The 15744-nt window shown below is 43.4% G+C and overlaps 1 protein-coding gene and 3 long non-coding RNA genes across 5 annotated transcripts; 2 read left to right on the top strand and 2 right to left on the bottom strand.

Annotated features, from left to right (window-relative positions):
• Positions 1-5948: 5948 nt before the first annotated feature.
• Positions 5949-6732, top strand: lncRNA:CR43839 (long non-coding RNA:CR43839). The gene has a single exon (NR_073807.1). It is a non-coding gene; the product is annotated as a long non-coding RNA:CR43839 (long non-coding RNA).
• A 119-nt stretch (positions 6733-6851) lies between these two features.
• Positions 6852-7511, top strand: lncRNA:CR45723 (long non-coding RNA:CR45723). Its single transcript, NR_124383.1, has one exon. It is a non-coding gene; the product is annotated as a long non-coding RNA:CR45723 (long non-coding RNA).
• A 170-nt stretch (positions 7512-7681) lies between these two features.
• Positions 7682-8450, bottom strand: lncRNA:CR45722 (long non-coding RNA:CR45722). Its single transcript, NR_124382.1, has one exon. It is a non-coding gene; the product is annotated as a long non-coding RNA:CR45722 (long non-coding RNA).
• Positions 8451-9817: 1367 nt separating this feature from the next.
• Positions 9818-13309, bottom strand: tj (traffic jam). Of its 2 annotated transcripts, none has more exons than NM_001273653.1 (1): positions 9818-13309. In NM_001273653.1, exon 1 carries the CDS (start codon positions 12818-12820, stop codon positions 11153-11155), a length of 1668 nt encoding a protein of 555 aa, NP_001260582.1. In that variant the 5' UTR covers positions 12821-13309; the 3' UTR covers positions 9818-11152. Both variants share the same exon structure in this region, with proteins under 2 accessions (NP_001260582.1, NP_609969.2).
• Positions 13310-15744: the final 2435 nt, after the last annotated feature.

Here is a 15744-nt window from a genome sequence, read left to right as displayed (position 1 = left end):
AAAATACTGCTATCTTAATCATTGCAAAACTCTGTATTTTATGAAGGTAAACTTTGACTCCCATAAGTATGCTACAAAATATTCCCAATAAAATCCCAGTTATTTAGTTGATCAAATATTTTTGCATCATATTTCACATCGTTGCCGTTTATAAACAATCCATAAAACTGGACTTTTAATTACCAGGCTTAGGGGCATTACTATGCAAATATGTGCTGCATTAAAGGAGTTTATACCCAATAAAACTGCCGGAAGAAACAAGGTCAAACCAGCAGCGGCCTCGTGGTTGATGCCACTGACCATCCTGGTCAATGGGGATTTAATCTACATGTTTATGGCTATTTGCGTTTTGACCTCCGCCATTTGAGACACCATTCGAGAGATAAGCCATAATTTGATTAAGCCGGCCACCTTCCCACCCGGATGTGTACTTTCGTTTACTTTCGCTCCCTGCACACCCCTTTCTGTGTTAAGTGAATAAAAATATGTAAAAGCATAACTCAAACATGGTCACATGGACAAAGGGACTTAGGCGCATCACCAGAGGCCGCTGGGCCGTAAAACCCCGGGCATAAACTGCGGTCAACTTGACCAGGCATGTGTGAGCGGGCTTGTTTAACCAGCGATTATGGAAATGGTCCCTTGCTCCCAAAGATCTGCTCGACCAGATAGCTCGAATGACACGTAGCCGGACATAGCTGGACACCATCAGCGTGGCAGAGAACCGGGAAAAGGACACCAGCAAGGACCCGCATGAAGGGCGGGTAACCCTCTAAAAAATATCTGTTCACACATGTGGGCGGCGTTGGGTGGCGAAAGCCACGTTCACTGCAGTCACGTGTGAGATTCTTTTTTCTCTGTATGCCGCCCTTCCACCAAGGACATAAATTGCACTTTCCGGGCGAAGTTTGTACACTGAAAAATGTATGATGGTACTATTTGTTAGATAAGAAATGATTGGAGCAGAAAACTTATTTAAGTCATTACAATATAGATGTTTTGAATCTTATGAGCATGGGATTAAAAAATTCTTATTCATTTTGATTTCTTTTCAGATGACTGTTTTCTCTGAGTGCAATTGTGATAGTTCCACTTTTTCCCTCAGCGCTATTTAAACTAAATCAAGTCCCTGTATATATCAGCGTCAAATTGGCCAGCCAAAGACTGGAGTCTCGACCCGAGCAGATGAAACATAAAAATAATCATAAACGTTTATCACATGGCCAGCGGACAATGCAAAGGATGCGGGAGGCGGGGCAACAGGAGAAAGGAATTTGATGAAAAGGATACCGGCAATTGGAGTCCGACATCGGGAACCAGAAAAGAAGACGGAACGTGATGTTTGGTCGCATGCAGTTGGGCATTCGATGTGGGTCACATCCTTACCAGGTTGACCGGAAAACTGATTGGGAAGGAAGCGAAAAGGAAATATCATATCGACAAGAACTGAGAACTAATATGATAGATGGAATATTCATAATAGAAAGTTTTAAAGTTTAATGGCTGCATAATAATAATGTGTGTATGGAGGGTAGGACAATTTTCTGTTTCGAAACAATTAAACTATTTATCTTAGGGATACAAATAATTATATGCTTTTTAGAAGCAAGTTCCAGCGCTAACCACCAAGCGACCCCAACAGTCGAAAATCTGCAATTTCAATAGGCGAAATTGCACTTAAGTGACTTTCAACTGGCAACTTCCGCTTTGCATTCGCCATCGAGACATTGGCAGTCAGCAAATCACACGTCACATCACATAATTTCCCACCACATGTGGGTGGTTGCTTTTCAAAGGGGCATGTGTCAACATTGTTGGCGAAACAATGAGCACTTAACAAGCCAGAAGTAACAGTGATTTCACCTTTCCACACATACGAAGACCAATCTGAGTGCTGTCAACCGCATGTGCAGCGTCTCCTTTTGGGCCGGCAATTAAATTTGGCCAGAACGAAAAAGGGCCGTCGACCGAAGAGCAGCAGCAGCCAGTAAATGAGGGTCATTACGCTGCTGGCCAGTTCTCGGTCGGCTGGCTTATCGATGTGTATTTCCATGTACAGATACATTCTGCCCGGAGACATTGTTGTTCTCCTGCTGGATGTGTGCTAATCTCTTAATGCGTTTAGCGCACATTTCTATTTGCTTAATGAATTGTTACCGAATACATTCATTACCGTATACACACTGCCGATTCGCTGCTATTCATTTATTCACTGCGCCGGGTCATTTGTCGACGTTTGTCTTTTGATTTAGAACGGTCTGGGGTTTGGCTTGGAATCGGAATCGGAATTGGGATTGGGATTGGGAATGGGATTGGATATGTGTAGGGGTATGGGTCAATTCCGATATCGAACGGTGTGGCAAAGTGGAAAGCGTGTCAAAAGGGGGTCAAAAAGGAAGGAGGGGGAGTCGGTGGCAGAAGTTGGCCATTGGGGCAGCTCAATTAGGTTGATTGCTCGCCGAGCTGCATGGTCATGGTCAAGATCCCTGTTGGTCCAAAGACTGCAAAAGTAATAAAATATCCATAAACAAAAATTTTCCATTGTTGGTGGTTTTAAAATAACCTCTAAAATGTTTTTAAGCATAAAAAAAAAACATAATCATACAACAGTAAAGAGATTAATTTAATTACTTGCTGAAATTTCTATTTATATAAATTCTATTTATATATGTATATAATATAAGGGTATAATACTTTAAGGATGCTAATGGCACTCAATATTCCCCAAGTCCACTTCCTTATCACATAACTATGTTATGTAAGCCATAAATGAGGCAATTAACATCCACCAGTAGACCACATTATAGACCACACATAGACAAGTTTTAAAACAATACTTTCGATTACCTCCATCCGCATATGTACATATCTACGTACATATGTATGTACATCCTCCCCGAAAAGCGATTTCCATTTCAAGATCACGCTCCACTAAACAGAAAGAAGGGCCAAAATAGCCAAATCGAAATCAGCAAGTGACTTACTTCGGCACTCAGTTGTTGTATAGCTTACTAACTGCAGCCACAACATCTATCTATAAACAATAATTTTATTACCCCGGTCGCAGGGGGTGGGTGGGGGTGATGTGAGCGATATGCAGCGATTGGCTACGGCATAAATTACAATCAAAATGAATTGATATGCGTGTTAATAAAGGGGAGACGGAATGAACGGAGGAAGGCAGCAGACAGGACAGAAACAGGAGCAGGAACAGGAACAGGAAGTAGTCAGCTTGGCAGCCACCACGGAATGGCGGAATTTCGATTTTACGCTTTTATGATTTCCCGGCTTGATGGTGGTGGAGTGGGTGGATGAGGGGGGGGGGGGGGAATCCATGCGGGGGTTGGGGAAAACTGTGTGCGTCTGAGTCGACGGGCCTCTTAATTAATAAGCCTGGCCAGAAGTTGTGTGTGTTTGTTGGCTAAATATTTGCCCTGGCATAAATTAAATCGAAATGTTCGGCCAGGTACAGTCGCACATGCAACACTCGAGCGTCGATAACACAAAGAGGAAGAGCGAGAGAGAGAGAGAGCGAGTGAGCGAGAGGTGGACAATCGAATTATCCAGCTGCAGATTGTATAATTATCGGAGAGGTCTTAATGGCAGTGTAATTCAATATTAATTAAATCATCAAATTGCATTTACAGCCGTCGACGAGAACAATAAATAAATTAAGCGGCGAATTGACGGAATGCTGATCCCTGCAATTGATTCAGTTTTTTCCTTCTCGAGTCGCGTTTATTGCCAAATCAGCAGTTTCAATTTTGCGCAAAAGTTTTTTTTTTGGCTTCAATCAGTTTTTAAGTTGCTTGCTCTGATAACAATATGTTGGCGAAAAACGCAAATTGATTTTATTTATTTTACTAAAAAAAAAAATGAATATATAAATTGTTTTGCAACCTCATTATAAGCGCATGTCGCGCGTGCAATTTGTTGTAAATTGTAATTTAGTTGCGGGCATTCGCAGTGAAAGAGCGCTCGACTTGAAGTCGCTATTTTGCCGAGCAAATCAAATTTGTTGTTATTATTGTTAACGTTTTTTGTTTTTTTTTTTTGTTTTAGTTTTCCGCCCTGGGTTCATCGACCGACAGCGTCGACCTCAGAATGCTGACACGAGCTGTTGAAAGTCCCCCCTCACACGCCTCGTGTTGCAATCTCCGTCTCCGGTATACTTCACTTTTTCCATTATTTTTACATTTTTTCTAATCAGCACTAATCAAATAAGACTGAGGTGATGCGTTCTCGTGAGTAAATTAGTCTCAGGAAAACTAAATACGATCTATCTATTAATGATTAATTAAAATCATGTGAACATGTATGCTATGGTAAATCAATTTTTTTGCTATTTCAGCAACTGAACTAAGGAACCCCAATTTATAAACTATAACGTCTAAACATATCATGTCATCAAAAGCCACATAACTTAATAAACACCCAAACACGAAATCAGAATATTACCCTGTTGAATTCAGCACCCGATCGCCGATCATAAAGTTCCTATTGCACTTGTCTGACTTTTGTAATGTCTTTGGATATCACGTATACGTTTAAATATCTATATGTATACGAACATACGATCGGAACGTGAGGAAAGCCGTTGTTTATGTTCCCACGGTTATTGCACCATTTCGAGGTAACTGAGAGTCTACAAACAATCCGAACATTATTTAGATATCGGTGTTTACAAGACGGGATTTGGAAATAAAAGGTTTGGGTGCATATAATGTTTCATATTTTATTCTAATTTGTACTACATTGACTTAGTTTTGAAACTATTTAAAACTAGCTCATTGCATATTTAAGTTTGCGTAGTTCCAAGAAGTTCTCGCCATGAGATCCAATCTTCTAGGATTCTTCATCTATCTGAGGTCTATATCCAAAAACACTCTTATCAAAGAAACTGTGGCTTATCTTTGAAAGATGGCTTGGTGCATTCCAGGCGAGATTCCAGGAACTTCATAAGATATAAACATGCATATCCGATCTTAAGCCGTGTAGAAGTGTACTCATTACTCATCTAGCTCTTAGCGCTTAGCGGTTGCATTTTGTTTGTCTTTTTGTCTTTTTGCATAAGACAGTGCAACAAAAAATGGAATGAAAATGAACAAAACAATGAAAATGCCGAATCGGCGGAAAGAAAACACCCGGCTCGAAGCGAAGAAAAAACAATAATACCAGAAGAATATAATACACCGAATGAAAAGCGAAAAGCAAAGCTCAACGGAGGCAACAACAATTTGGATGCACCTGTGTCGCCAGCACTACCTGGTTCTGGCCATTCGGATCTAGATTGAGGCTTCGGCGGCGACGGAGGGGCATTTGCCAACTGGCTCAACCTTCTGCTAAACCCACAGCTCACCGAAGGTTGCCCCAGAATAGTTTCGCCCATCTACCAACCCAACCCGACCCAAACGCAAACCCAAAGCCACCGAAGCCACCATTCGAATAGTGGACACCGCAGCTCGCTTTTTTCGGGCCAAAATCAAATTCGACCAATTTGTAATGGCCCGGAGTCGCAGGCGAAGGCAAATGTCTTCATATGCTTTATGCTACGGGTTCGCCCTCCGCCACTTGCCTCTTTTTATGGCATGCCACAGCCAATGAACCGGACAGGCATCATGCAGGGCCCACACACATGGACGCACACCAAGCGCCCTAAAAAGCCAGAGATGATACCCTCATACCGACGGATTGAATGCTCTACCTTATTGAACTGGAAGATACTATTGAAATAGCTTTTTTTTTAGTAATTGCGCATGGGTTATGCTGGATTCGAGTGCAAAACTCGTAGCTGACTCGTTTTGAAACAAGTACAAAGATACATCAAGTATATTAGCACTCATACTGTAGTATATAGTATACCCTCTAATATCCATACCCATCTATATTTAATGTATTATTTATTCGAGTGTAACTCATCAGTTTAAATATATCGTCACACTTTATTCTATTTTAGCCTCTACTGATTTAGTTCATATAACTCATAGCTAGGGTAGAAGAGAACGGAAAAATCCGAAATGTGATTTAATTTATTATTACAAACGTTAAAGGACTCGAATTCGTCCAGGGAAACTTGGAGCATTGGAGCGGGGTGCAAAGCGATTTACGGCAGGACATCAATACCACTGGGCGCAAGGGAATGCGGGGGACTGGCAAATGAGTTCCATTTATATCATTGGTCATTACGGAAATTATGCGACGCCGAAGGATTCCGAGTCCGACTCCAAGTCCAAGTCCTGGCCACGGAAGCGGTATAAAACGATAAAGATACATTGCGAACGGATGTGCCAGTATGAAAATCGCCCCGGGGACGTTCGATGGACAGAGCTGCATGGCCAAGGATGTGCGGATGCGGCTGGAGGAGCAGGGGCACTGGGCAGGGGATGACACTGAACTGACACTGACCATTCACCAAGCGGCCGGGGTGAAGTCGTAAAAAACAGCCAAGGCAGCCAGCACATCAATAAAAAAACGCAAGACAATGGACCCAGTTCAATGGGCTGAGGGGAGTGGACTTTTGGCAGGAAAGGAAGGATTTTTACAAGATGCCAGCCCACAGATTAGAAATGGGTGGAATATAGTGAGGAAAGGAGGTGACAGATGGAGATTAAATTTATACGATTAACAAAGCCTATACGAATTTAACATGACTAACTCATTCTTCTGTTGCTTGTACAAATTATAACATCAAGAAAAACAGGTTTAAATAAACTGAAACATTTTTGATCTACGAAGGTGGATAGTTTTACAAAAGATCTAAATCCGAAGAACTTGTGTAGGCATTGAAAAGCCCCACAGCCTTTGTTATTTAATCTGATTTTCCTTAAATTCCTAGTACCTCCTCACCCTTGGATATCCGCACACATCAATGATTGATAGGATTTGGCCGAAAACTTTTTGGCACTTGTCCTTCCTCGCGATAAATTTCCCTTTTCGGGCGCTGCCAAAACGAGATTTACGAGCATATTTTGGTGAAAAACTTTCGAGAACCCAACAAAGCGACAACTAATGAGCTCCTGAAGGACTTGCTAGCCGCTCTTCATTAGCCTAATGAGCAGAGTGACGCCGCAAACTGCTGCAAAACTAATGTGTTACCATTAACGATTTAAGGTTAAAGTCAGATCAGAAACTGGCAACAGAACACACCCCACATTCCCACCGTCAATGTCAACGCTACGTGTTTGGCATGCAAACCCAGAGAAAGGCGGAAAATCGGGTAGACCCAGGGAGTAAAAGTAAAATGCAGGAGGAAGCCCCCCAATCATCCGGCCATGCGATTACATGTGTGAACTATCGATTGAATTAAGACCAGCCGGAGCGGCTGGGGGCGTATGCGAGCCACTTAAGCGTGTCGCTCGACGCCGCTTCCTCCTCGTCCTCGTCCACTTGAGGAGCATCATAAAAAAACGCACCACCCCGCACCGCAGCAGATAGGCCAGGAAGATATTCCGCACGCCACACCATCCGATCCCATCGCTTCACTGAGAGAAATCTGATATTTCCTCGATTCTATGTTTGCTTTCAAGCAAATTGCTGCCTAAAACATAGATAATAGTTTGGTTTTTTTTTTTCAATTACATTTATTACAGAGTAAAATGATTATGAATTAAAAAACTTATTGGATATATTATATAAAAAATCATAACTTTTTGCTGATACATATAACATTACTCATAATTTTAGATATCACTCTGCAAAGGGCCTTTTTTACATTGAAATATGTAAGCAAGTTTTTTGTTAAACATGCCATCTGCATTATTGACCTTCTTGATACTTATTTAATGATATTTCCTTTCTCGCAGTGTATGTCTCATCAAAGCCGTCACACGTCGCAGTGCAGGCATAAAAAGAGTGTCCCGAATGCACAGCATAATCAAGCAGTGAGTGTGAGTGCGTGTGTGGACCATAATAATGTTGACAATCATCCCAGTTGTCCGAGATGGTTTTTACTCCGGGCTCGGGATATCTGCCCCTAAGCACTGATTATGCCCAAGATGAACTTAGCCCATGGCCATGACAATTTACCGATTGTCATTGCCGTGTCTATAAATTTCATTTGACAAGATGCCGGGCTCTCAACGCCGCTGCTCCGCTGCCCGCAATCCCAATCCTCAGCTCATCCACTCTTGTGACATCCACTCAAGCTGCCTGTTCCCGGGACTTTGCTCGTGTCTGCCCTCCGGCTCAGAATGTGAAGGAGGAGCTGGGGGCAAGGAGACTCTCTGTCGCCGGCGATTTGCATCAGAGTTTCATAATTATTGTTTAATCTGCACTTGAAGCCAGAGTTCCGAAATGTCGCAGACCTCAATGAGAAATGGGATCAGGAATCGCTATCGGATTGGTTGTGAGCCAAAAGGTCTAAGTGTGCTCTCGATGAAAGTGACAAAATAATGGTCGGCGAATATTAAAAATATAATATTGCTTTGTGCCACTCAGACGAGATAAGAGATGTAATTCCTGGCAGAACAAATTGTGTTTTTTTTTTTTAACAAAAAAGAGTAACTCAATAAATCAGACCAGCTATGAATCATAATAAATGCATGAAATTTAAAGATTCTTTCTGAAAAGATACATATGTATGTACATTGTCTTTCATTGGATGCAATATTTGTTCTTTAATTTATATTATTTACCTCTGAATGATTTCGATAAGAAATTGTATATATATTTGAATCAAAGTCTTTTCCAATCCAGCCAGTCGCTTGATTCCAATTTCGGCCACAGTTATTTCAATTTTTATTGCATGCTCGGAAAAAGCGAAATCCGAAACTTCCTGCTGGCCGAGAATTAAGCTAGAAAAAAAATAAGTAAAGGGCAAAAGAAATCAAAGAAAAATGTCCACTTGATGGCGATCGCCATCACTTGGGCCAAAACAAAAAACCCGAATTTCATCAAAAATACTTGCGCAACTCTTCGATCGAGTGGTTTCGTCTGGTTACATAAGCTCCTAAGAGATTTGGGTTCTTGGTAGGGCAGGAAACTCATATAATCAAAATAAAAATAACAAATTCAGATTCTGAAAAAAGCGTAGCGAGGCGACACCGCAAAAGTGAATCGAAATTGAAATGAAAATAAACAGGCCAAAGGAAACGATTTTTATTAGGGATTTATTACGGTTTGAAAATGCAGATATGTAGATACGGCCCTCTGATTATTGCCGAATTACGCCGCCCCAACTGAATGCTGGACTGCTCCAAAGTTCCAACACCGCCCCCTCCCCCTCCTAGGGGCTGATGCTGATCTCCTCCATGTGGACGATTGTAACCCAATGCTGCACTTCAGCTGGAGCTCCTACTACTCCAGAGCTCCTGCATGCGCCGTTACGCGACCGAAGTTTGTTGACATAACTTATCGAAGTCCAGAGGGATCGGGATCGAAGTGTTTATTTTGATTCTTAAACTGTTGCCCGCGGGGGTCGTCGTCGCTGGAAGCCCATTTATCCATGCCGACAGACCACACAGAAGATGCCACTTCTCGGAAAACGGCGAGATGAAACCCAAAATCTATGATGCAAGCTGAGACCCACTCGGTGGTTTCTAAAACCCAGATATGAATATGAATGTGGCATGGGGACAAAATAGAATACAATTTGAATACTATGAAAAACTGAGCATTCTATATTTTTACGATCTTCAATGTTTAAACTATCAAGCATCCAAAGAAACGAACGTAACTCTCAGTTCATGAGCATTCAATGAATCTTTTAATCCGTATCAATGTTTACAGTTGCACTGAAACTGAAATCTAACGTTTACTAGTTAGATTGCAAACCTTTTGGCTGGCAGGGAAGCGCCCAAGAAAGAACGCACATAGGATTATTCATTAATTTAGATTTATTTATTACTAAATTGTTTTATGCACACTTATCAACTACTCACAATTGTTTTTAGTTTGTAATTAATCTTTAATTTTCCGGCTCAGTATTCGCGTGTGTTTCTTCTAGTTCCACAAAGACAGAAATCTGAATGCATTCAAAAAATCTTAAATTTACATCTTTTCATCTTTATACGTAAGTGTGTGGGTGTATGTACATTATTTTCGATCATCATTTTCAGTGCTCATTAAATTGTATAGGACTTTGTTAGTTTGTTAGTTTACTTCAGTTGAGTTTGTTCTTCGCTTCGATCCAGTTTCACTTTATACATCGGTTCTTCCAGCTTGCGGTGTTTTAACTTAATACAACCTTTAGTTTTATTAGATGTATTGCTACTGAAGGATTGGAATTTTTGCGGGCGGTGTGGCTAAAACGGAAACGGCAGGGGAAGCACGGCCTCTAGAACAACTATCGCATCTATGATATTATAATTCGCTTCTGTTTCGCTTAATACTAGTAGGGAAACTAAGGCTAGAACTAATCAACAAATAAGCGTGTGTTACTAACTCGTACTTTGTAATAATTTAGCGATTGATAATCAGAAGCCGCTAGTTAATTTACCTTTTTGTTTTTGTTCCTTGGGTTTATACAATGTTTGTCCTTTATACATACGAGTTCCAATTAGTTTTATTTATAATCGATCTTTGCCTTAGTCAAACTGATAATCAGCAAAAGTTCCATCCAAACACGCTCTCTCTCTCTCTCTCGCACTTTACTTTCTATCTCATCTATCTCAATCTCTGTCGATCACTTTCCAAGTTCTCAAACTGATATTCATCGGAATTTATTGTCGCAATCAGAATAATGGCAAATTAAACGCTTAAAAACCCCTTTAATAAATTTCATAGTAACATAGCTAAACAGAATTCTGCGGAAACCGCCTAATTTTTCAGCATTATTGATTAAATGGAAATGTTTTTAAATTAATGAGGGAATAAATATCAACAGTGGTGGTAATGGGAATGCACTTCTCTTGAAAATCCAACCTAGTTACTAAATTATTTTTAAGAATACACAAAAATAGGGACAAACTTACAATAACGCGTGGTATAACACAAATCATTTTGAATGTATAACAAACAGAATTTGAATTCTGACATCTAACCCCTTGGAAACGCTTTAACAAACTCTTTTTGGAAAACATGTTCTTTCGAGTGGAGACTATTTGGAAAACATTCTTGGAATCAAACCAATTTACCTTATACATTGTGTCTAGGAAAAGCTCTTGGAAATGATCAACTCTTTGTGAAAGTACCTTAAACACGGAACGCTCTCTACTTAGTTGACCAGCTGCTGGGGATTCCACTGTGGACCCCGATGCTGGAGATGAAGTTGCTGGGGGTGCTGCTGCTGCTGCTGCGAGGAGGAGGATGAGGATGCGGAGGAGCCGCTGGCCACCGCCAGCTGGCGTCAGAGGTAGAATTCCGGAGAGCTTTGGCTATCGCCGCCGGCGGTTGCACCTCCCGCACCGACTCCGCCATTTGCCGCCCGCTGCAGACGCTGCATGAGGGCATCCCGCTCCTGGCAGACCCTCGAGTACTCCAGCTTCAGGCGGTGCAGATCCTGGTTGAGCACCCGGTTGGCCTTCTCCAGTTCGTGGCGCTGATGGAGTCGCTTGGACCGGCAGTTCTGGGCATAGCCGCGATTCTTCAGGGTGCGTCGCTTCTGCTTCAGACGCACTACCTCCTCCCGTGGGCAACCATGGAGCCGCTTGTTCAGCTCCCGCACCGTCAACGTGGTCAGCATGTCGTCATTGAGGCAATCCTCCAGCGTGGCATTACTGTAGGCACCCGAACAGGTTCTGGGCGACATGTTGTTCGAGGATCTGGTCGAGCTGGCGGAGAGCGGGCGGCACGGCTGAAGGGCAGCCCGTGTGATGACGCAGGAGCCGCCACCCACGCTGCCGGGTCCACCACTCCCGCTTCCACTGCCTCCTCCGCCTCCGCTGCTGCCACTCCCGTTGCTGGGCACTTGGGGCAGACAGGTGGGCGTCAGGGCACCCGAAGCACTACCGTACGAGTTCGAGTGCATGTTGATGGGCGTCAGTTCCAGATTGTGGAAGTGGTGGTGATGGTGGTGCGGATACTTGCTCTGCTGCAGCATCACCTGGTGGGGATGACCGCCGTGTCCATGCGGATGATGCTGCGCCTGCATCAGCGGCTGTCCGTGATGGTGGTGATGAGCTGCCGCCGCCTGCAGGGCGTAGTCCCGCTGTCTGTCCCACTCCTCCGCCTCCTCCTGGGAGCCCGGATAGGGCAAAGGCCGCAGATCCAGCGGCTGCTGGTCCGCCCGTATCGAGTTGGTCAGCCACATCATGTCATGGCTCAGTCCGGCACTCACCGATGCTGCTCCGGCGGAGGCAGCAGCTGCGGCGGCGGCGGAGGCGGATACGGATACGGAGCTGCCCGGTGTCCTCGCATAGTGGTGTGCGTAAGTCTGAGCCGGACAGCTGCTGCTGCCCGTGGGCGAGCCCACTACTGGTGGCGTTTCCGGCGGCGTTGAGGGCACTCCGCCCGGAACGCCCGCTCCCGAAGATGTGTTCACCAGAATCGCCTGTCCGGGCAGCGGACCATACTGCTCTGGTGGCGGAGAGAGCGGTTGCAGGCGCCGTTCGTCCATGTGCCACTGGTGATGGCCGGAGAAGGACCTCAGCTTGATGTGCGGCGATGGCGAGACCTCCACTGCTCCGGCGGGCTCTGGTCCGGACAGCGGCAGCGAGTCCGGGTCATCGTCCGGATTCGTGGGATCGCCGTGGATTGTCGTCCATTTAACCGCCACCGGCTGCGGTGGACTGTGATCCTCGCGCTTCACATGGCCCAAAGTCGTGACCTGGGACGCGGCACCGGCTCCATGCGATTGGCCAGCTCCATTTCCGCCCACCTCCAGGTGGTGCAGATCAAACTCCTGAACGTACGTGTCGTTTATGGTGGGATCTTCCATTTTCATTGGATCGACCAGGGACCGGAGAGGGTCGATTACGGGTCTCACATGCAAGGGAGTGACCGTGCTGATTGGTGGGTGGTGGTTAGTGGGTGGTTTCAAAGGTCAACTACGCGATCGGGGGTCACGGAACCAGGCACTGGCGCTTTCGGCCTGCGGCTAAGTTTTATCTTGATCTCAGGATTTAGGTTACGTTTTTTTTTGGGGTTACCCCAGAATCTGTTAGATATTTACTTCGATGCCGGTTTCTTAGATTTCGTTGTAAAAGATTGGATTGCTTATTTATGATTTAAAATGTAAGTATGCTTTTATTAAAGCGATCACTATCCGCACTTTGGCGCTTAATTCATTTGTAAGCTCGCTCTCTTTCCAATTTTGCTCACTAATTTCGCGAACGCGCTTTTCGCGTCCAATGTGAAAGAGTTAACGGTGGCGACTGAACTCCGTGTCCGTTTCAACTAAGGTCGGACTGAATCTGACTGGAGGGTGGCTCTGCTCTGGAAGCTCTGCTCTGGATGCTCTGTTCCCTTGATGATAACTGTTAGAATGGCAGCGCAGCGCGCGCACACCCACACACACACACCCATTCCTTTTCCCAACAGCCGACAAACAAAACGACTTGCCAAAACCAAAAAGCCGACCAGCCCAACAACAAACAAAACCGAGCTCGAACGCCATTCGCTGATGCTTTTGCTTTTGGTGCGAGGGAACTCCTGTTGGAAACGTGGAAATGACGGTTCTAGAGGAAGGAAAGAGGCGAAAGGGCGGGGAGGCACTTGTCCGCAAGAGAGAGAGAGTGCCTTTCGTTGTAGTTGTAGTTGTTGTTTGTGCTTTTGCCGGCAGCTGCTGCTCTCGCGCACAACAACAACAAAAGTCAAGCCGGGAAAGCTTCGTAGATTCGATGCACTGCACAGTGGGATAAAAAATTGCAAATATAAAATAATTTCATTCGTACATTTTGACAAGTTTAAGTTGTCTAAATCAAATACAATATTTTATAGCTAAAGGACTAACTTTGAACTTTGAAAAAGCGATTATATTTTGATCTGCTTTAAATGTTACAACACTTGAATATCTATACAAAATTCTATTAATTTCACGTTCTTTTTTAAGTATTTTAAAGAAATTTAGACCTTTTCGTGGAAATTCAATCAATTCTTAGCTAAAATCGCTTCCCTTGACTAACAATCATTCTGGTCAAAGAACATTACTTCACCAATAACAAATATGTTGATGTTGTTAACAGTCTAAAAAAGCGACTTAACAAGCCAGAAAATTGACTGCATTGCCTTATAATTGGACATGGAAAAACATATTTTATGCATTATGCTATATACATTATTATATACTATATACATTATTAAATTTTATATATACTGATGAGCTATTTAATGTTTAAATTTCGGAACATGTAGCACGTAAGTAATGTTTCAGTAAGCCCTTGATACCCAATACCTCGACCACTGTGCAAGAGCACAAATCTATGCTCTGGGATTTCACTTTGTTGGTGGTGGAATGGAACCGTTGGTGTGGCTGCTCTGCTGCTCGGTTTATTGTTTGCGTTTTTGAATTGCCATGGAGCGCATAAAAAATGGCACACATAGACACACAGACACACTTTATGCTGTCGTCGACTCCGCCCACTTTGCCACTGTGTGCGCGTGTGTGTGTCGGTGTGGCTCTCCCCATCTGCGAGTGTGTTGGTGTCTGAATATTTATGAGCAACTACCACGGAAATTCCCGCATAGCCCCATTTGCCGACTTCCAGTCTCATTTGGCTGGCCATCCACACGAAGTCGGTGATGGAGGTGGAGATGGATGTGCCCATATGTACATACATACATATGTATATCCACATAGGAAAGTATATGCAGGAGTGGGTCGCACAAGCACAGGCACATCCATATCCACGTCCACATCCACGTCCACTGTTCCATTTTCCAGTGCATAAGTCAATGGGAGATGTTTTAGCCGAGATAAGTCGCTCGATTTGTTTTGGCTCGTATATAATACACTGCCCACTCCATGGGCATGTGTGTGTTTGCTTGGGCCAAAGGATTCCATGGTGCACAGGTGCATTTTTATGCTGATCCAGCGGAAACGGAGTACAGAACTTAGGAGCCTCCGACGGCCCAACTTGGACACGGGGCGCTCTTGTTTTACTTTAATTTGAACCCCTTTTTTCTGACTTTTTGTTTTGAGCAAATGTTTTGTCTTCGCTGGCCAAACAGATTGCTCTGATGTAATATTGTTGTGGGATATCGAAAGGCTTCTGCTTTGTTTGTGCAACAAGTTCTGGTTCGCCAGGAGGGGTGGGCAGTATGTGGAAATGTGGGCTAGCAATGCCAATCCACCTTTCCTATTACCAAATTTAAAATTTGAATATTTTTTGGTTAAATATGCGACATAAGATCTGAGGTACTTAAAACCACAAAGATAGGGATCTCAAGAAGGCTAGCATATGTAAAGCTATTTTAAACGATTTCTTCCATTATAAATAATTAAATTCAACAGAATATTTAGAGCGTTGTTTAAAATTTGATTCACTGCGCTTAATAATATTTTTGTAATTTTCTTCCGTAATAATATTCAGCAAACAATAATTTTCAGTAACATTAAGGCTATAGCTACATATTCGGGAAAATATATATTATTCTATTACCCACATTTTTATAAATATTTATTTATTTAGTTTTGGGATTTCTCGTTTAAACTTTTTCTATTCACCAGTGAAGCGTTTCAATGAACTCCTTCCCAAGAGAACTATTCCGTATTTGGTTAGCTTGCGAGCCGCAAAAGTGACCACAAAACTTTGTTCCACTTGCTGCGACAACTGGGCCTTGTAGTCAAATCCTCCCACCCATCCACCCACCTCCCCCTTGGCATTTCAGGCACACCCATTCTCCACGCAATTGTTGTGTCGAAAGGAA

The sequence above is a fragment of the Drosophila melanogaster genome, chromosome 2L, assembly GCF_000001215.4.
Source record: "Drosophila melanogaster chromosome 2L".
Taxonomy (NCBI): domain Eukaryota; kingdom Metazoa; phylum Arthropoda; class Insecta; order Diptera; family Drosophilidae; genus Drosophila; species Drosophila melanogaster.
The sequence above is the reverse complement of the archived record's forward strand: the minus strand, read 5'-3'. Positions and strand labels throughout refer to the sequence as shown.